Here is a 20,063-nt window from a genome sequence, read left to right on the forward strand (position 1 = left end):
GCCATAATAAAATGTGAATTTTCTTTAAAGCTCTCCGGAGCTCAGACTGCAGAAACTTATTGTCGCTCTTTGTCATTTCTCATCCATGGGCTGATTGTGTAAGCATGGGACAGCGACAGAAATGCCCCCATTCAATCCCCATCTCCAGCCATCCTGCATTGGCATGTAAATTCTATGACAGTGACCAGACACAGGTTTGTGCTATAGATGCACCCCGGTCCCATTGTCCCAGCACGTTGGCATTTCATTGGTGTGTGTCACTTCTAGGTCTAACAATGTCATTAAGAGAGAACCCGTGACAAATTGCAGTGTCAGGGGACGCGCCTTTGGATAATACCCCCTCTTGTTAATGGGTGTGCACTAGGGGGAGCAGTTACTTTGGCATAATGGATCCCCGAGGAAAAACTAATGACCTCCTGTTTATTCCTGCACCAGTCCTTATTCTTTCTGTGTTAAAGTGCTTTAAACTTTTAGCTGAAAGAGTCAAACCACTGCAGCGTCACTTTTTATCTGGTTTCTCTGTAAACTAAAAGCTAACGAGCTGTTTGGGAAATTAACTTCAGCAGTTTATGAAAGAAAATGAGGAGTTCTGTGCACATTCAAAATGAGTTCAAATACATTTAACCCATTACAGCAGAAGGCCTTTTCATTTAATATACATTTTTCAGAAGTTGTGACTGCTAGGATCAATTTCAGAAGTGCAAAACTGACTCAAATCAAAATTACGCATTTTTTTTAAAAATTTTTTTCAATTCAAGTTTTATTTGGAAAAGCAGATGGTACAGAATTTCACTTCTGGGTACAATTTGATGTCCACATCAGCGTTGTGGATGCAGGACCGTTAAATGCTAATCCAGGATTTTAGTAACATAACAGCACAAATATAACGTGTTCAGGAGTGAAGGAATCCCTCCAATTATTCACATCAGGAAAAGAAAAAAAAACCACATCAAAGTGTGTCTGTTAACACAAACCTAAACAGGAATGTATGGCATGACAACCTTTCATATGACAATCAAATTCATTTCACAGAGATTATTCTGTCCATTTTGACCAGATCTTGAAAAAAAGGATTCCCTATGGCCTTTGAGGGTGAATGTCAGTTTCTCCAATGTGTAAATATCCTGTACAATATTGGTCCAGTTTCTAGTGATAGGCTTTTTGCCTGCTGCCAAAAGCATTAACAGCAGTTTGTTATCTTTTAGGGTCCAGTTATAAACTGAAATGTCTCCTAAGTACAGGGCTTCAAACTTACAAGGGATTTTCTTAGTAAAAATATTATTTATATGTTCACTAAAATTACTTTATTATTACTGATAAAAACATTTAAACGATTTTTGTAATCCCAACTCAAGGTCTTTCAGCTGTGTTTCTTCAGTGAATCAACACTTCTAAGTGGATCTTATCTTTAGTTAAAGTACTTCAGGATTAAACAGGATGAAAGAATAAAAATCTTTTCTTGTATTTCGGCTGAGTTCCTGTAAATCAAATGTCGAACTTAAGATCTTTTTTAATTCAAATAATTTTTATTCACTTCCAACTTTTTTTTTTCTTCAATTATTATGAAACTAATCTGATTTAGTTCACGCTTGACGCACGAGACACTGCCCAGCTCTGCAGCTCAGCAACCGTTGCCTGGAAGTGACGTCGCATAGTAACCAGGCACCATGTCGCTCCCGCAGGAGTCAGCTGTAGCTCGCTAACGGTGAATTTATTTTAAATGCAGGTTTGCGTTTAGTTTGTTCGTCTTCTCGACGGATTCCTCCCTCCGTAAAGAAGCAGAAGCTGCTGTTCTTCTGCTGGGACACTGTTTGTGCTGCTCGCCCTCCCCAGGTCAGAAACCGTTACCATACAGCTAAAGTTAGCTAATCTGAACATGTAGGTAGACTAAGTTATGCTAGCTTCTTTAGCTAGCTACCAAGATGAATGTGTGCGTTGTAGGTTTACAACATGTTTAGCCTTCATGGTGTGTAAAAGGTTTACAGATGAGGTATATTGGCAGTCTGTAAGCAACACACTTTACACGCCAATGTGTTTTAAGTTTTAGCCCTTTATGGTTTGTTAGTCAATTAGCAAATTCCTGCAACCTGCTTGAAGTGTGTAATTTATCACAGAAAACATCTGCATCGTGTCTGAATCAGTTTTTGACGATGTTACCTTATTCGTATGTGGTAAAGGAGGTCAAACTCATAACGATCATGTCAGAAAAATGAATCCAGACTTGGATTTCACAACTTAATCAAGTTTCTGGAGTCTGTTAACTCATTTTCATGGTGTATGGAACTGAATGAAATCCAGTGGGTCAGTTTAGTGATAGAAAACAACAGTTAGTCTCAATTCAGACACAGCTGCAGGTTTGAAAAATCATTACCTATGATGTAAGATAAGATAAGATAAGATAAGATAAAACCTTATTGAGCTCACTCAGGGAAATGAAGTTGTCAAGACAGCAATAATATCAAGAAAAAAAGGAGCTGTAGAAGAAGAGCTAATAGACAATAAAACAGGATACAAAATAAAATCAACTGTATTCATGTACATTATTCACAGAAGAGTCTAAAATAATTTTGCCTTGAAATGGAAAAATGTTTGAATGGGTAAGATATGGATAATAAAATACAGTATTTTGGACAATTGCACAGTAGAAAAAATATTTCAGTAAAAAAAAAGTAATACTACTCAAGAAATCTGCATGGATGTAATGGATATTAGCAAAAATTAAACATAAGTAATGGAGTAGTGAAAGTAACTAAGTAAGTAAGCATAAGTATCCACAGTAAGTAGACATAATTTGTATGAAGTGGGTTGAAACATGAAAAAAAAATCCAAACATCTTTAATCTTTAGTATCTAACGTCTCAATGTAACGCTGCCTTATAGGCTGAGTCGCTGGAGAAGACCGCCATGTTCAACCACAGTGATCTAGAAGGTGAAGTGGATCATTCGTTTTTCGACAGTGACGCTGACGAGGGCAGCGTCTGCAGAGATGGAGGGAAAAAGATGGAGAAAGGCTTGAAGGGTGAAAGAGAGGGCCCCCCAGCACTTGAGAGGCTACATGCGAAACAGACTGAAAATACAAAAGCTGGTGTGTCCCCAAGGACTGATGGGACAAAAAAACACCTGAAGCCAGAAGAGAACAGCAGCAGCAGCAGAGCAGAAAGGACAGAGGACAGCTGTCAGTCAGAGGACGAGAGGAGGAAGACATCCGGCGCATCTTCTGTCGCCTGCACGTCAGATAAAGTCATTAGCAGTAGTAGTGACGGTGAGGAAGACTCTAATTTGCGCTCTAGAAGGCCCAATGGAACATTAATGGCTTTGTTGGCTGAGGCCAGAGAGGCAGATTATCAGGATGTTTACAGCCAGAGTCCAGACGAGTCTGAGGAAGAAGCATTACCGTCCAACGCCAAACAACGGAGAAATAAACAATGTCATAAAAAACGGATCAGAAGTCGGCACGCCCGAAGTCCATCCCCCACCTCAACTGAAGCCAGCGTGGACGCAGACTCAGAGAGCTCCTACAGCAGCACCAACGGGAGAAGGAGTTTAGATTCCCCCACCCCTCCCAGGCCCAGCAAGTCTTCCTCATCCCCCGGAGCGAGAAGGATCCGAGTGGGCTCGGCAGGATTTGGGGATGTGCCTGCCAGCCATACAGAGGAGTCAGACGACACAGTGACAGATGTGAGCCCCCTCTCCTCTCCCGACTCCAGCCCTCCCCAGTCTCTGGGCCTGAACCACACAGAGGCTGAAGAGGGAAGCCTTAAAGAGCAGCAGCGACAGGAGGAGGAGGAGGAGGAGGGTGTGCCCTCCAGTGGCCTCAGCAACACACATCAAGCCGAGGACTCGGATCAGGATGTGGAGGAGTGTGAGTAAGCTGGTGCTTCATGTTTGCTTTGCTCTTTGCTTTATGTTAATGATGTGCTCGGTGGGGTGAACAAACAACCCCACCACACTCCGCAATTTAAACATAAAACACAGTAACCCTCTTTTAAAAGGCAGATTTAAGATACCATAACAACAAGTGTCCTTTTCACCCATCAGGTTCTCTCAGTTCAGAGAGTCAGCTCGGAGGTAAGCTGGTCTTCTGCTGTCCTGGAGGGAGGAACCGGAAGAACTACTCGTTCACCAATGATGAGGTCCGATCCATCGACCGCGAGAACCAGCGACTCCTTCGGGAACTTTCGCGCCTTTCTCCAGGGCCCAGACCAGGAAGTGCAGTGGGGAGGAAAATGCGTGCGGCCAGTAACTCGCCGCTCATTCGCCTGTCTCACAGCGCGCTCAACAGGCAGCGGGAGCAGCAACGCATTGAGAGGGAGAACCTGGTGAGTTTGGCCTCCTGAGTTATCAATACTCATTTTAGTGGAGATGCTAAACTTTAATTCCTGTCACTCTGCTTTAACTTCATGGTTCATTATCTGTAGCTGAGTGTTATTGATGTTTAGCACATGCACACAAACTGCACCTCCTCGTATCTCCACCACAGTTTGGAGTGTCCAAGCATTATACCATCTGTCCATGGAGTCCAAGTCAGTCCTTCATCTCAGACCTGTGTCATTCCCGTGTCTGTACCTGTTATTAACAAAGAGAAAGGGACAATTCATCTTGAAACGAGTCTGTGGTGATGAATTTTCAGTTTGGAAATGCTTGATTTTAACTTTTTAAAGTTAGGAATATACTCCTCAAAAGCGCTTGATTGTCAACATGATCTGATGTTTCATCCACACAATCACTGATATGAATCTTTCAGTATTTGAAATGAAGCGATCTCATTGTCATATTTGTTTTGTTGTCTCCTGGCGCAGAAATGAACAAGCATTAAACAATCATGATCAAAACAATCAAAATTAATTTGATCAGCTGTTAAAATAAATAAAGTGACAAGTGACAACAAAATCTATATTCCAAAAAAATCCATATTTTTTTGCAATTGCATTTATGTTAATAATTTTGATGTGATGTCTGGAAATGTATGCTTTAGGTACCTCGAAAAGTCCTTAATGATCTAACCTGATGGTGAAAAACGTAGCTGCTGGCGGCTCTTTGAATCTTCTTCTCTTGGTTCACTGTCAGTGAGGATAAACTGTGTGCCAACAGAAATGAACGCGGCTTGTTGCTTCACTTCCATAACACCACGCCTTCATCTCTATTATAGCCTCCTGACATATTCTCATAAAATTCAGCTTCTCAAGCATCACCAAATTTTCAAAAAGGGCTGTAAATGATGCATTTGGTTGCTTTGATCCAGTCGACTGTGTATCTGCGTCAGTGATCTGCTCAAACACGTCTGCACGTCGGGTCAATCACACACTGATGGATTTTTTAGGAAATGTCCTTGTAGTTGGTTTTAATCAGCTGGAATATAGTTTTCTTTGAGAATCTGCAGTTTAAGTAGTTTTTTTTATTGATTAACATATTTTTCTAATATGTGATGTCCTGGAGTTTTATCACTCATTACGCTGATAGAGATTTGCCTCCTGGCGTGCACCTTCATTTGAGGATACTTGTTTGAGAGGTGCTTGGTGGTGGGTGTCAGACTCGGAGCGTCACCCCTGAAAGCAGACACGGATGGACTTGGACAGATGGCAGCAGGTGGCGAGCTTGCAGCAGCACCACAGAGTGACATTACAGGACAGTTAGCCTCTTACCCCCCTTTACTAACTCTGCTTGACCACTTTGTGATAGAAACACAGGAAGAGACGAGCAGCAGTGTTCAGACATGATTCAGGAAATTAGAACTAGCAGCAAGCACAGAGTTTTTGTCTCCTCTTATTTAAGTGTCGACAGAAAACTTCTTTTCTCCACTGGTTTTGTCTCGTATGTTTGTCCTTCTTGCTCATTAGAGATCTCAGATCAGTCGCGGTTGTTGAGTTTAATGTGTTCCAATCATTTTAAGGACAGGCCATTCTCTCTTTCTCCCTGGAGTCCATCTCTCTACGCCGTCAGGAGTGCTTTTCTGTGCCCTCTCTATTCTTAGAGTGAAGTAACTGAATCTGCCGTGTGATCGGTGTATCCACCCCACACATCACACGGGGAACACACCCCGTTTGTCCTGCACGAGTAGACGTAGTTCTGTGTGTGTCAAGATTGGTCAATCACACATTAAATACTGTTTTCCTATCAAACAGGGAATATTAATATAGATTTAGTGTGAAGAGATTTCAAAGTGATTCATGCGTTGGGAATGCAGGAGGTGACCGGTGTGACTGGAAATAGAGGCCCGCAGTGCCTTTTCATGGCCCCTGGAGGACTTGTGAACTTCAGTTGAACAGTCTCTTGACTGCTCGTTGTCTTGCTTCATGTGCAGTTTTAACTCACTGAAGGATTTCTGCACAGCGTGCATGTGGGAGTGTGACTTGCCTATGCTGTTGTGCCTCATGCTGTTCGGTTGTGTTTGCAGTGAAGCACCAGATATTTTTTTTGTCTTCAGAATCTAGTTGGTATTTGTAGGATGGAGACTGACTGTGCTCTATTTCTGAGGCAGATGCTTGTGTCTTTTGTGAATGGTATAAACATGTTGTGGTTCAAAAGTAAAATGCAGTATGTGGCTATAAATCAAATTCTGGAAAGAACTTTTTTGGTCACATGAGACTCCTGTAGTGAGTCACACTCAGAGGCACTGAAGACTTTAAGAGTATATACGCTGAATAAAGCATAAAGAAAACAAAATATACTAATTTTCTAATCTTTTCTGACATAAACTCACCTGAAAACAGCACAAAGTCAATATATTTAAGGTTTGACCTCATCAGCTTCATTGATTTTTGTAAATATCTGCTGATTCTGAATCTGATACAGCAACTAAAGACTGGGAAAGATGTGGATCGCTCCAAAAACACCTGTTTGGATCATTCCACAGGTAAACAGGCTGATTGGTAACAGGTGATAGCATCATGATTGAAAGGCTCAGTGGTTCACAGCGAGTATGGAGCGACATGATTGGATAAAGAGATTAATACCTGGACTCAGGAACACTTCAGGAAGCTGTGGTCAGGTCTCACAATTTTTCGAGTCAGGGTTTTATATTATGAAGGACCCTGAGGAAGTTATCCATCCATCAAAAATGAAAGAAAGTGTGTGACACTGACTTCATATATATGTGAACATCTTTGAAACTGAATGTGACTGTTATCCTGAAAATCAGTTTGCTAACTCGAACATTTAGCATTTCCAATATGTTTTTATTAGCTACCTGCCAGGTAAAAACTGCCGCTGTGTTCCCTTCAGGCTTTCCTGAAGAGGTTGGAGTCCGTCAAGCCTACACCTGGCCTAAAACGCACGGAACAACTGGCAGACTACCAGCGACAAGTGGGATACCTGGGAGCTCCTTCGTACCCCATCTGTGTGTCCACCGCAAAGACAGCGAGGTCCAGCAGTAAGACACCCTCAGGTAGGTAACACTGACACTGTTTTTAAATCATTTATATACCTGACAGCGTGGCTCAGTCACACATTTTAGCCAAGCAGGCGCCTCCTCGGTCATATATTTCATTTGTGTGACTAAACTGAGCCTGGAGATTCTCACTTTAAGACAACTTTAGAGGTTTGCTGCAGAGCATAAAAGCGGAAAGTGTTTTCGATTCCACAAGAGCAGGCTGACGCCGGCAGAAGTATGTGCATCTGCTTTGCGGCATGTGATGATTTGATGGAGGAAAACAAAAAGGATCGGCACGTGGCGGCGCGCCGCGGCGCTTCTCTCAGATTGAAGGCTGCAGATTTATCACACGTGTCTGACCTGCTGCCGTCAGACGGCTGCAGAGATTTAATTAACAGAAGAAGACTTTCAGGCAGTAAAAAGCTGCTGTGGATGACTCATACTGGTAAGAATCACCCATTCATTAACGGGTGTTCCTCATGTCATATTAAACCTTTTTTATTTGTGTATTTAAATAAATGTAGTGATTAAAGAGTTTAAATATTCTTCGTGGTTTAAGCTTCGTATAAGCTTTCTGCCATGTTTGGGTTCAACAGTCAGCAGCGGGTGTGTCAGCTTACCTGGACTCTACCTGCTTGTTATGACCTGTAATGTCTGAAATACACATATTTAATGTAAGGTGTATTATCTTTGGATAAGAAATGAAAAGGCAGTTAGGTAATCAGAAGATAACTCTCTGTTGTCCAACCAGCAGGTCCCAGGTCAGTCAGTTCCGCCCACCACAGCTCCAGAGCGGTTTCCTCCCCCGACTCCGGCAACACACCTGTACCCAGGTCAAAAAAACTGAGTGCAGCCCGGCCAGCCTGGTGCTGAGAGCGCTGCAGCTCGCTGCTTCCCTTCAGCGGCGTCTCTTGGTGTCCGTTCATCATAATAAAAGTTTGGAAGAAACTGAGTCAGTCAGTCTAATCAGTTATAAACAAGATGCACTTTTTTTCTCTCGTTGATGCTGAAATACAGCAGGTGCTGCTCAGAGCTGTTGTGATGCGTTTGAGTAGTTCAAGCATGGCTTCTGAATACTGCAGCAACTCCTCACACCAGTTAGATCGATGTGTTTTTGTAGGAAATATTGGCCAAGCTTCAGCAGCCATGATGACAGAACAGTTAACAGTTCATCATTTCAGTGAGGATGTTTCATCTGAAATGCTTTTCTTTGTCACATTTTGTCACATTTGTACAGATTATGATGCAAATAGAGAAATATGCTTTAAAACAATGAAAAAATGCTGTTTATATTCTGTTTTGAATAAAAAAAGCTGCTTGTTCCACTAGTTAGCAGTGTGCTGTTTTACAACTTTAAATAGCAGAATGGTGAACAGGAAGCCCTGTTCTGACTCACACAGGTCATAACACATTAGCTTTGTGGTCCGGGCAGTGGATGTGCGTGAAATGAATGAATATCTTGCATGTTTTTAAAAGGCTCAGTGCTGTGGTACAAGCATCTCAACTACTTTATGGCTCATTAGCACATGTGGAAGTCAGGGCGTAGTTACTGGACGTCATTTTTTTCTGGATTGTGGATATTTAACCGAAGTCCTAATTATTTTAACCGCATTGTGTTCTGAATGGAGCTTCTTCATTGAACACATTTTAACGTCACTCTTTAATATAATGGAGCCAAAGTCAAAGTGTCTGCTGCAAAAAAGGCCTGTTTAACTGCAGATGACAGGTTGCCATGACAACGGGAGATGCATCAAACAGAGGGGACTAGTAAATCTTTATTCTTAATAAAATAATGTGTGAGGTGGGACACATGGGTCAGAGTGGTCACAACATAACAACACAAGGGCCTCGGCGACTGCTTTCCAAACTGACTAACATGAGGAGCAGTGACGTCATCCTTTACATCGTCATCATCATCATCACACTGTGAGACTGTGCCTTTTCAATGATGGGATATATACAGATTTGTGAGGAGGCATGGTAACCCGGGTCAAGTATACCTACTGTACCTGTCCCGGGCTGTGGCGGAAGATGCCCACGTTGTAATTCACCACAAGCTGTTATCACTCTATCACAACAATTAAGACTTAAACAAAGTGTGGGGTTTCCTTGGGGACTGGGGGGTGGGAAAGTTTATTATGTGAACTTCTTGATCTCGTCGTACAGCACCAACACAAAAGCACCACCCATGCCTCTGATCACGTTGGACCAGGCACCCTTGAAGAAGGCTTTTGCTCCCTCGTCCTTGAGGATCTTCCTCCAGCAGTCGATTGTGCCCTTGTACATGATGTCAGCTGTGGAAATGGAGACGGATGATGACGCGCAATGCCCGTGAGTGCATGCGTAAAATGCGTAATAATGCCAAACAAATTAAACCCGTCACCATAGAAACGTGCTTCCACAGCCATGAGGGATACTCACCTCCTTTGCGTCCAGACTGCATCATCATACGACGTCTGACGGTGTCGAAGGGGTATGAGACGATTCCAGCTGCCGCGGTCACAGTCTGGGCGATCATCCAGCTAACGACGATGTGCGTATTCTTGGGGTCTGGCAGCATACCTGTATGAGGGAGGAGTAAAGCCACGCGCTCGTCACGAGAAAATAAACGCAAACTTACAGGATAAAAACCTGAAAGTCAGATGGACCAGATGTGCGCACCTTTAGCTGTGTCGAAGCATCCGAAGTAGGCCGCTCTGTAGATGATGATACCCTGCACTGACACGTTGAACCCGAGGTAAAGACCTCTGAGGCCATCGGTTTTGAAGATCTTGGTGAGGCAGTTTCCCAGCCCGGTGAACTCTCTCTCAGACGCGCCCTTACCGATGTCGGCAGCGAGTCTTGTTCTGGCGAAGTCGAGAGGGTAGACGAAGCAAAGCGAAGTCGCACCAGCGGCACCGCCAGATGCTAGATTACCAGCGAAGTAACGCCAGAACTGTGTTTTCTGATCCACACCACCGAGGAAGATCCTCTTGTACTTGTCTTTGAAGGCGAAGTTGAGGGCTTGGGTGGGGAAGTAACGGATCACGTTGGCCAGGTTGCCTCTCCAGAAGGAAAGAAAGCCCTGTTCCTTTGGGATTCTGACCACACAGTCAATGATTCCCTTGTACTGCGTCTCTGCGGTGATCTGTTTGCTGGCATGCTGGACCTGGAAGCAAAGACAATAAAAACTCATTCAATGAGATGCTGAACTATCCCAAAATGTGACTGATTCTATAGTAAAACGTTTGCGTAAAGGTGCATTTGTCCTGCATCCTTCTCTGTTATTGTGTCGCATTTCAATCTTAATAACTGATTACGTTTCATATTTTTAGTGTTTAACGTTTTCCGGCCGGGCATTGCTGCTTGTAGCTGTGCGCCCAGCAGTCCACATGCGCTCTGCTGTCACTTGAGAATCAGCTGTGGATTAGATTACATACCTCAAGTTAAATTTAGCAGTTCAATTTCACTAAATATTACTGCTGGCATCTGCTATGTTGGAGTAATAATCAACTTCAGAAACGTACTAATAGCTCATAAACTAGTGCTATGCCATTTTATTGAACACACATATTAGAATCGCCATCATATAGCAGCCACAGCGCAAAGTCCAGTGCGTAAAACCGTGTCCTCGTTGTCGCTGGACCTCTCACTTGCTCCTTGACATGACGCACCAGACCACATGAACTTAAACTGCACAAATGGACTTTGACTCTGTTAAAAACCTTCTCGTTTGGTTCATCAGTAATCCGACATTTACGCACAATTTACGCACAAACCGGGAACCACGCGGCCATTCATTGGGCAACAATTGGTTCAATTATTTTACCTGCAGCAACAACTTGACCCTCTCAATGGGAGCGACAGCTGTTTTAGAGATGGCAGCGGCGATGCCGCCAGCCAGAAAGTCCTTCATGAAACTAATCACCCCGTCCGTCATGGTTGGATGCTTCTTGTGCAGTCTTGAGACCCTCGGCTGTTCCAAACCTCACTAAGGTCCTCAAGGAAACCCAACGCCCCTCCAAGTGAACGAGGACCCCCCCATCTCTCCTAATATATCAGCGCCATTTATCGCGAGAATTTTGAGTGATGGACTTGCATTTTGTCAAACAGATTAACGAGGCCGAATAAATATCCGAGGTCGAAGTTCAAGGCATGCGCCATGTTCCTGAAGTCAAGAGTGAGTCAAGCCGGGGACGTTTAAAGGACACAATGTGTGTAATATGAAGATTATTAAAACATGGATTTGTTTGTAATCTAATCTAATCCCGATCATGAAGAGGTATTTTACCTTAAATGCTGCTGCCCCCAGCCTCTCATCCACAACCTAAACATACACTTGTGGGTCAGTTGAGTTTCCAGAAGCCTTAAAATGAAGAAAATACTTCTGTCCAGTGTGTCTCCAACGAGATCAGCTGTGAGATACTCAGAGTCACCATTTTAAACACTTCACAGGAGGCCCATGACCCTGACCGACAGATGCAATGACCTCCTTCATGTCCTTATGTTCACATATAAACGTGCTTTTACGATGCTAAACACAGTGAATATTAAGGCTTTTTTCATTCAACGGGGGGGTTTAAGGTTGAAATACAGCGTGTTGATTCTGGGTCACAGGTTGGATGAATGGGCAACTTTTTCTGATAAAAGGAAAACAATGAAAGACAGCATTCACTGCAATCACCGGCCACACTCTGCTCTTGTTTTATTCGTGTTTTATTTCAGACTGCTCTTTTCCTCTCAGCTCACTGATTTTCTGCTGCACTTTCATTTTTGGCACCTGTTGAATACCCGCGTGAAGTCAGCTCGAGGTAAGACGAGTAAGGACGGAAGAGACTGTGTCTTTCAAAATAAGGTGCCACCAGCACCCAAAAAAGCAATAACCTGAGTTTTAGTAAATTTTGTTGGGAAAGATCGTACCGGAAACCTAACTGTCGCTGACTTGACGTTACAAGTGCGCCGTGCACGCGCGTCTGACGCGGAAAAGCAACACGATCCAGTGCAATCCGATCCAGAACGAAGCTAAGAGATGCTGGACATGATGTACTACAGCTTCCACCCCACCAGTGAGGCAACACGACTTCATTCATGTAACTACAAAACCTTCAATGGACTATCGAGCGATCAGTATAACAATAATGCATGAATATTAGAAATATATGAACATATTGCATGAACAAATTGAAGCATTAAGAGGGTTTAGAAAAGCATTCAGAGACGTGCGTCTTTACAAACATAATCTTGCGTTTTAAATTAAGATAAAATGAAAATACAAAATTAAATCAGTGGTGTTAAAGGTTTCACCTGTTTGGTCCTCTGCTCAGGAGCGTAAATACCACCTCATGACCACTTGGCGGCGCTGCTTGACTGTTGTTTCACAGGCCAAATTACAAGGTCTCAACATGTTTCCTAACAGGATAATATCAAACTAGTAGCACTTCTGATGCAACCTCAGTAATAATGACAATAATAGTGATATGACAGAGCTAATGGGCCTAACTGAAGGCTGTGCTCCAACTGCTGGAGTGTTGCTCTGATATCAGACATCAACTCGCACATTTTTTAATTTTATTTTGACTTTACAGAGTTGTAGACTATTTTTCAGCTAATATCATTTATGAAGGAGATGTCACTGCAGGATGAAACACATTTTGAGACTTCTCTTCATGCAGTTTGTTCTATAGTGTTGTAAACTTACAGACTGGGGCTCATCTGAAGCTCACACTGGTTTTACTGTCCCGTCTCCCTGCTGCTGTGCTGTCTAGAATAGTCAGTGGGTGGCGCTACAGAGCTGGCTTACATTAAAGGGCATCAACCAACACCCCACCCAGAGTGCGACCGTGGCACCCAGCGGAACAGGTGCTTTTCTGAATTTACTCCACGCTCCTCTTACGACAATACAAATAATGCACCACTTTACTTGCTCCCCACAGGGAAAAAAATCTTAAGTAACCCCCAGCAGCCGGGTCAGAGGTCAGGCTGCAAATGCAGAGCTGGTTTGGGATTCAGCTCCCGGTTCACTTCAGCACTCCATCAGAGGCAGATGCGCGCTGGCACCTGCTTTTAAAGCAAAAGTCGTCTTTTCTTGTTGTTGTTCAGTTTCACTGCGCACATTTACCTCACACCTGGCCGAGTCTGAGCTGTGTGGGATCGCCTGGTTTTATGACGGTTTTATAAACTCTTATTTAGATCTTGTTTTGGCAACTTCGAATTAAAATACTTCTCGTCTATCATCACAGATTATAATTTGTAGAATAACCTATTATTTCATTGTTAACAAAGATGTCGACTGAAGGAGTTTTATATCAGCAAACGTGCTTCTTCTATTATTATTTTTTTTATAAAACACTAACAGTCACTTGTGTCATAATCATCTAAAAAAATCCAGAGTCTCTCGGCCTCCTCCTCATCTTCACCAGAAAATTTCCGTCTCGTATTATTTGAAGAAAAAAGCTTTAATTCCGCGTTTCGTGCTGTTGAATCTCTTTTTGTGCCTCTATTTAAATCTGATCGAGATTTGCGAAAGTCGTTGCTCAGTAACCTTGGATTGAGGGAGGGGTCGTGGAGGGGGGTGAGGGCTTGGATTTGCATTTTGAGTATGAAGAGCTGCAGGTGTCAGACAGTTAGACCCCCCGCCACACACACAAACATGCACACACACACATATAAAAAGCCGTTACGCACGGCTCCAACACCAATACAGTCACTGATTTTATCTGGTGAGAAGCAACTGTGACAAGCATCTTTTTATTCTCTGGTCCCCTACTGTCTGAGACCTGAGGCCTCCGACCAATGGAGACTGGAAGATAATGGAGATTATGAATGTCAGACAGGGTTAAAACCACAGATATTAGGGTCAAAACTCAGCAGCGTGGAGCCACTGGTTGCTTTTGACTGCAGCATGTGATTTAGACTGAAGACTGAAACTTTTCATGAAACCACACCCACGTATACATACTGTTTTTTTGTAAATTTACATTTCTGAATATTTAAATCTAGTTTGTTTGGATTCTGTTGCTGTATCACAAGGCTGGTGCTGTTCTAGATTTTTGTTATTGTCCACAAATCCCAGGAAAAGACCAAAACCAACAGTGTGTTAGTGCATCTATCAATACTCTCAGACCCATTGGTCCCCACCCAAGACACATTTTTTAAAAACTGGGTCATAAATGTATAGTTTCACTTTTTAAAAAGGCTGACTGATTTCCTAAACCAGCTGGGCACTGTAGTTTTTAGCAAACGTTACTCAGGCGGGAATAAATAGTGCGTTTGTTAGGGACTATTTTCTGCTGTGGATTAACACACATTTGGTGCATGTGTTGTCGGCGGAGGGACGGTGAATGTGGCACTGACTCAAAATGCAGGGCCCATGTTCATTTAATGAAAAGCCAGTCCAACACTGGGTCACGACTAACAAAACCTGTCAGTGGGATCAGTTTGCTTCTGGTTTTGGTCTTTTCATTGCATTTGTTGACAAAAAGAAAAATATAGAATAACTCCAGCCTTACTGTTTAAAAGTCACAACACTAGAGCCTCCACAGTAAAGTCAGATTTATAGGATGCACTTTGCCTCATGTGCTGTGTATTACATTTTGGATGTCTGACATGTACAAGCAGCTTTATCCAGCGCAGAGCGACAGGGCTATGTGTCAAAAAAGCTCAGTTCCCACCTAAAAGAAGATCATATTAGCTGTTTATTCCCTCACAATGCTCAATCCCATGAGTCTCCTGTTTATAGTCGCGACATTAGTTCAATCCTCCTGCTTCAAATCCAGCAGGCTGGATGCACACTGAGTTCTCCTGAGCTGACTTAGAGACTGAGCTCTCCGGGGCTCAGGGGGAAGGAGATTATCGAAGGGTTTCCCCTCTTCTCTGTGGTGCCGTTATTGGCTGTCGTCCTGTTTTCATTCATGTGAAATAGGCTGAGGGGACGGTTTGAGCGAGACGCACATGTGTGAGTAAAGAGAAAGACTGCGTCATGCAGCCGACGTCCCCCGGCCGCCGTCAGGACAGCGGCCGTGGCAGAGCAGCCGAGGTGGACAAACACACACACATAAACACGCTGCTGTGGAGAACGAGGACAAATCCCCATGACCAATCAGGAAGACCTTGAGACACGCAGTCAGTGGGGGACGAAGGGATGGACATGGTGGGGGTGGAGGGTGAGCGACTCGGAGGCCGAGGGAGAGAGACAGAAAGAAAAGAGGTTCATGAGAAAGAGGGGTGGGGTGACGTTAACGTGGAGGAAAGGAGCATGAGAGCAGATCTGCTGAGGAGGAAAGACGGAGAGAAAAACAAGTGTGAAGAGGAGGAAGGGTGAGGTTGGACGGGGGGAGTACAGTATGCTGGTTTAAACAAACCAGTGAGTCACCAGTATGGATGAAATAAATCTGAAAGAAACTGCCTCCAATCTCTTAACAACATGGTTTCAGCACAGCAAACAAAGACTTTAGTTTGGATGGAGGCTAAAGCCAGATTCTACAAACATCTCCACATGTCAAAAGTTTGTTTTTTCAACAATGAAAATACGTTTTAATCCAAGCACAAAGATACGACAGAATACTTGCCAGACCTCCTGCTGTGGTACACATGAACTACAGTATACTTACTTCAGAGTCTGTCTGTCTCACTCCTGTTTGTACCTTTGGAGAAAAAAGGGTGCAGAATTTTATGAAAAGAGCATCTCTGCAACTGTTAGCACGGGGGTGGTTCGATCAGGCTTTGGGTTTGTGTGGCAGCCGGGGGCACCGGGAACATTTCAGTGATAGAGGGAAGAACGGATTCAACCAACAAATTCTGCAATCAGGCACCACAGCGTCTCTAAAAAAGCTGAGGATGGACTTGACCACAGGATCATGATCCAAAACACATCCACTATGGACCACCTCGAGAGACGCAAGCTGAAGGTTTTTGTCGTGGCCCTCTCAGTCCCCCGACCTAAACATCATCTGATGTCTGTGCGTAGACCTCAAAGGAGCAGCTCATGCAAAATGGTCCAGGATTGTTACAGAACTAGAAGCTTTATGTAAGTAAGAATGAGTGAAAATCCCCCAAACGAGACCTGAAAGACTCTCTGCTGACTACAAAAAGCCTTCACAAGCTGTGATAGTTGACAAGCAAATATTGTCTGGCATCTTTTATCTACTCTTCAGTGCCCACGTTGGAATATTATCTGTAGGTAGTTTTATTATACTGTAGCTGTTCAGGCATTGCTGATTCGTTAAAGCAACTACTAGGAGCTCTCATTGTGTGTTGATTTTGGCGCCCCCTGTGGACAAACGCAGAAGTGTTTCCACCGTCTTGTGTCCTCAATAGATCTTGATCTATTTCCATCTGCTTCAACCATAAAACGTTGGCGTGAGCTGACATTAATCAGGCCTGGTGACAGGCAGTAAGGATAATTAATATATAGAAATAGTCAGTCTTCTTACTGATGGTGTCATTTGCTGCTGTAGGTCACACGGAGGCGTCAGTATATATGACAAAGTAATGAAGCTGTTTGATAGTCAGTTCAAAACTCCTTGTAGCGTGTTTCTTTTGTAATGAATCTGAAAGCTAATCTATACTTTTGGAAATTGCTTTCCCTTGTTAAACTCTACAAAAAGCCCCCTGACAGCACCTGCTTTAGCCGGTCAGTCGAGCAGCTTGTCAGCACTCAGAAAACACACATTTATATACTCTATATAATTATAATATAATCTTATTAAATATGTGTTCACTTTCCTCATTAATCACACAGTCAACACAGCGTTGCGTCTGACGTCTGACTTGGGGTATGTGCTGGAAACGATGCATCCTAGCCTCTGGTGGACAGCACAGACTCAAACAGTTTCTGTTGTTCAGGTTTGGGACTCTCTGAGGCTCAAACGTGTTGATTCTTCAGCTGTGAGGTCGGGACTGAGAGCAGCTGTGCATGCAGCCCCCTCACAGATTAACTTCCCCAAATTGGATAAATTAGACAAAGTAAACTTTGCTTACAGTCCATTTTCAGGTTTTAGGATGTGAACAATTGGGATTAGTCCAAATAGAGGACAGCGAGATCGTGTGTGTGTGTGTGTGTGTGTGTGTGAAATTGCATCTCTATTAATTATTTTATTGCATGGTGTTATTTTAATGTGTCCTCTTTTCAAACTTATTTGTGTTTGTCAAATGATCACTGTTCTGGATGTGACAGTGCTTTAAGAACCTAAAAATGAGTGGGGACTCACTCTTATTTGAACAATGACAACAACGAACAATGTGAGGTTTAGGACGTTCACCTCCACCTGTTAGATATGGAATTCCCATTAGCACGAATGTAAAAGCAGCCCTGAGAGTTTTTAACGACCCCCCGCAACACAACGTGAAGTCTGAACAAAAGCTCTCATCTGCTGTGGCGTTTCAGCTCCCTTCACCTCCCGCCGCCTCGTCGTCTTCACGCCAAAGCGCAGAAGCTTTTGAACAGCGGCGCTCGCCTCGCTCTCATGGTTAAAGAATTCCACTCGGTCGCTCACTCAAGACAAACTGAGTAATATATTTGTGGCGGCCTGAAGATGAAGGTCCCTCAGACGTTAAGTGTGCGGCCTTCATTCAGCCATTCTTCCCTCCGCTCAGAAAGACAACAGCCTCTTCAAACCTGAAGGCCATTTAAGACGGATTTTGAACCCTCTCAACGGCCCTCAGCCCCAAATTAGTGAGGTCGTTTTAGCTGGGAAATAATCTCATCTGGAATTAGTGTTTAATGAGGAAGACTTTGTCACTGAGCTGTTCAACAGTTTAACCTGCAGAGTGTCTTTGTGTGCCGCTGCTTGTACGTATGTAAATGTGTCGGTTCATCGTGAACAGGTTGTCCTTCCTTTTATGTCGGTCGTGTATTCAGACTGAAAACTAGAAGCAAAGACGGTAACTACTCATCTTTCAAATGACTCTGGAAATATCTTTCATGTCTGTCATCATTCAGGTGTGATGGCACTCGATGAATCTTTTGAATAATGTTTAAAACGGGCAGCGTGGAGTGAAAGCAGCTCCGACTTCGATGCTGCAAATACAGAAGGAACAAAGACGTTACGTTAATTCAGCATCAGCAGCTTTAACAGTTTAATGAACTGCAGCCAGCACTGATCACCACAGCTTCAGCGACTTTTATTATTATTTAGGATTCATTTTGCAGCCTTAGAACGTATTGCAAAGTGTTTGTGTCAGTTTAGCCTATCGTAGCTTTTTAGTGTGTTGATGTGTATGATTCTAGTGGCGGTGCTTCAGGCGAGGTGGCGTCATCTGCAGGAAACCACAGAGAGGAAACAGTCTGGAATATTTAGATATCACAAACACCGAAACATTTTCAGCCTCTGGCTTTTCAAATATGAGAATCTGCTGCTTTTCTCTCTTTTATATTCTTGTAAATAGAATATCTTTGGGTTTTTTTATTTGAGCATCGCTGATGAAACGTGAGTGTGATTTAGTCTTTCAGATATTCTTAAAACACCTAAAGTGAGTGAGAACTTTGGTGACACATTTGCACTCCCTGCTGATAAAACCCCTCCTAAACGTCACGCGCGTTCAGCCAGATGAAATGTCTTCTTTCCTTTAACACCTTTGATAAATCAATTTGTTCTCATGTGTGTTTCTGTGTCGGCCTTCGCGTTGTGCTCGCCTGTCAAAGCGTCGCTGACCCTTTGATTGGGGGATAAGTCGCTGCTTGTGTGTCCATCTTGATCCGATGGCCGGTGAGAGGGCCAGTTGACCCCCCGACCCCTCGCTCCTCGGTGTCCGGAGCTCCTGTCAGCGGGTTAATGAGCGATGCCTGCTCGGGGCACGCCGGGCCTCGGCTAAATGACCGGGCCGGATGACCACCCTCTGCTCTGACCCTCACTCCTCTCTGCAGCCATCGGTTAAACACCCCCTCCTCCACCACAGCAGCGTGTTTCTCCTTCCTCCCCCTCCCAGAGTGAAGCTTAAGCCCAGGTTTGTTCAGCTGCTCCGTGCAGCAGCGCTCCTCCCAGCACAAGCCTACACAGATACGCCTAATTTATTTGAGGAAATGCAGATATTTAAGCTAAAATCACTGCTAACAAAGTCCCGCCATGCAAAATCAGCATCATCATCAGATTTTAGGTTAGCCTTAATTTTAAGATAAGATAAGACTTTATTGATCCCGCACAGGAGAAATTCACTCGTTAAAACTATGTTATGTTGTCAGACATTCATGATCTGTTTATGCAGCAGTTGTGGATGCTTCATGTGCACTTAATGCTCGTAAAAATGTCCCTAAATCTGCTCACAACATTAACGTATGTTGCAAACTGTATGCAAATTGTTCAAATGTTGCTTACAAATGCTAATTAAGTAGGTGGTTAAAAAAATAATCACTTTCCAATATTTTATCAGAGGTTTTATAAGCTGTAACTTAAGAGTGTGGATGACAGATGACGGGGAGCCCATTAATTCCTGATGGACACCTTGATGGACACTGTCCGGCTTATTCAGTGGTCGCTTGCCATAGAAAAAAAAATTTAGACCAATAATTCATATTTTTGTGCATTTTGCAATCAAAGTTTTTTCACCACCCATAAACAGTTTCTCTGTGAACACCTGAGGATGTGACTAATACCTCAGACAATCATTTCCATCCCACAAGTTTCTTATGCAACAGAAAAAAATGTTTATTTCTGAAGTAAATAGGACGAAAACTTAAATACGACTTGTGATGTGAGTCCACTCAGCTATGATGCCAGAGA

General features: G+C 43.4%; 2 protein-coding genes across 3 annotated transcripts; one reads left to right on the top strand and one right to left on the bottom strand.

The window, feature by feature from the left end:
* Nucleotides 1–1,672: 1,672 nt before the first annotated feature.
* On the top strand, nucleotides 1,673–8,679 carry cfap97 (cilia and flagella associated protein 97). 2 transcript variants are annotated; one of them, XM_041933895.1, is made up of 5 exons: nucleotides 1,673–1,833; nucleotides 2,880–3,861; nucleotides 4,038–4,318; nucleotides 7,221–7,383; nucleotides 8,120–8,679. In XM_041933895.1, exons 2-5 carry the CDS (start codon nucleotides 2,904–2,906, stop codon nucleotides 8,239–8,241), a joined length of 1,524 nt encoding a protein of 507 aa, XP_041789829.1. In that variant the 5' UTR covers nucleotides 1,673–1,833; nucleotides 2,880–2,903; the 3' UTR covers nucleotides 8,242–8,679. The 2 variants fall into 2 exon arrangements, with proteins under 2 accessions (XP_041789829.1, XP_041789830.1); XM_041933896.1 differs by having other exon boundaries at nucleotides 8,123–8,679.
* Nucleotides 8,680–9,130: 451 nt separating this feature from the next.
* Nucleotides 9,131–11,361, bottom strand: slc25a4 (solute carrier family 25 member 4). Its single transcript, XM_041966756.1, has 4 exons — nucleotides 11,177–11,361; nucleotides 10,030–10,516; nucleotides 9,790–9,930; nucleotides 9,131–9,662 (listed from the first exon to the last, which is right to left on the bottom strand). The coding sequence occupies exons 1-4, from the start codon at nucleotides 11,285–11,287 to the stop codon at nucleotides 9,505–9,507; spliced, it is 897 nt and encodes a 298-aa protein (XP_041822690.1). The 5' UTR covers nucleotides 11,288–11,361; the 3' UTR covers nucleotides 9,131–9,504.
* Nucleotides 11,362–20,063: the final 8,702 nt, after the last annotated feature.

The sequence above is a fragment of the Chelmon rostratus genome, chromosome 3, assembly GCF_017976325.1.
Source record: "Chelmon rostratus isolate fCheRos1 chromosome 3, fCheRos1.pri, whole genome shotgun sequence".
Classification (NCBI taxonomy): Eukaryota; Metazoa; Chordata; class Actinopteri; order Chaetodontiformes; family Chaetodontidae; genus Chelmon; species Chelmon rostratus.

What these genes read in the sequence shown, in the direction of transcription:
- cfap97 (XM_041933895.1), top strand. Translation starts at nt 2,904, where the DNA reads ATGTTCAACCACAGTGATCTAGAAGGTGAAGTGGATCATTCGTTTTTC. An exon ending in GGATCAGGATGTGGAGGAGT is followed by an intron (nt 3,862 to 4,037) that starts GTGAGTAAGCTG and finishes TTCACCCATCAG; the next exon opens with GTTCTCTCAGTTCAGAGAGT. An exon ending in CAGCAGTAAGACACCCTCAG is followed by an intron (nt 7,384 to 8,119) that starts GTAGGTAACACT and finishes TTGTCCAACCAG; the next exon opens with CAGGTCCCAGGTCAGTCAGT.
- slc25a4 (XM_041966756.1), bottom strand. Translation starts at nt 11,287, where the DNA reads ATGACGGACGGGGTGATTAGTTTCATGAAGGACTTTCTGGCTGGCGGC. An exon ending in GGGTCAAGTTGTTGCTGCAG is followed by an intron (nt 10,517 to 11,176) that starts GTAAAATAATTG and finishes CTTTGCTTCCAG; the next exon opens with GTCCAGCATGCCAGCAAACA. An exon ending in GCAGTCTGGACGCAAAGGAG is followed by an intron (nt 9,663 to 9,789) that starts GTGAGTATCCCT and finishes CCATTTCCACAG; the next exon opens with CTGACATCATGTACAAGGGC.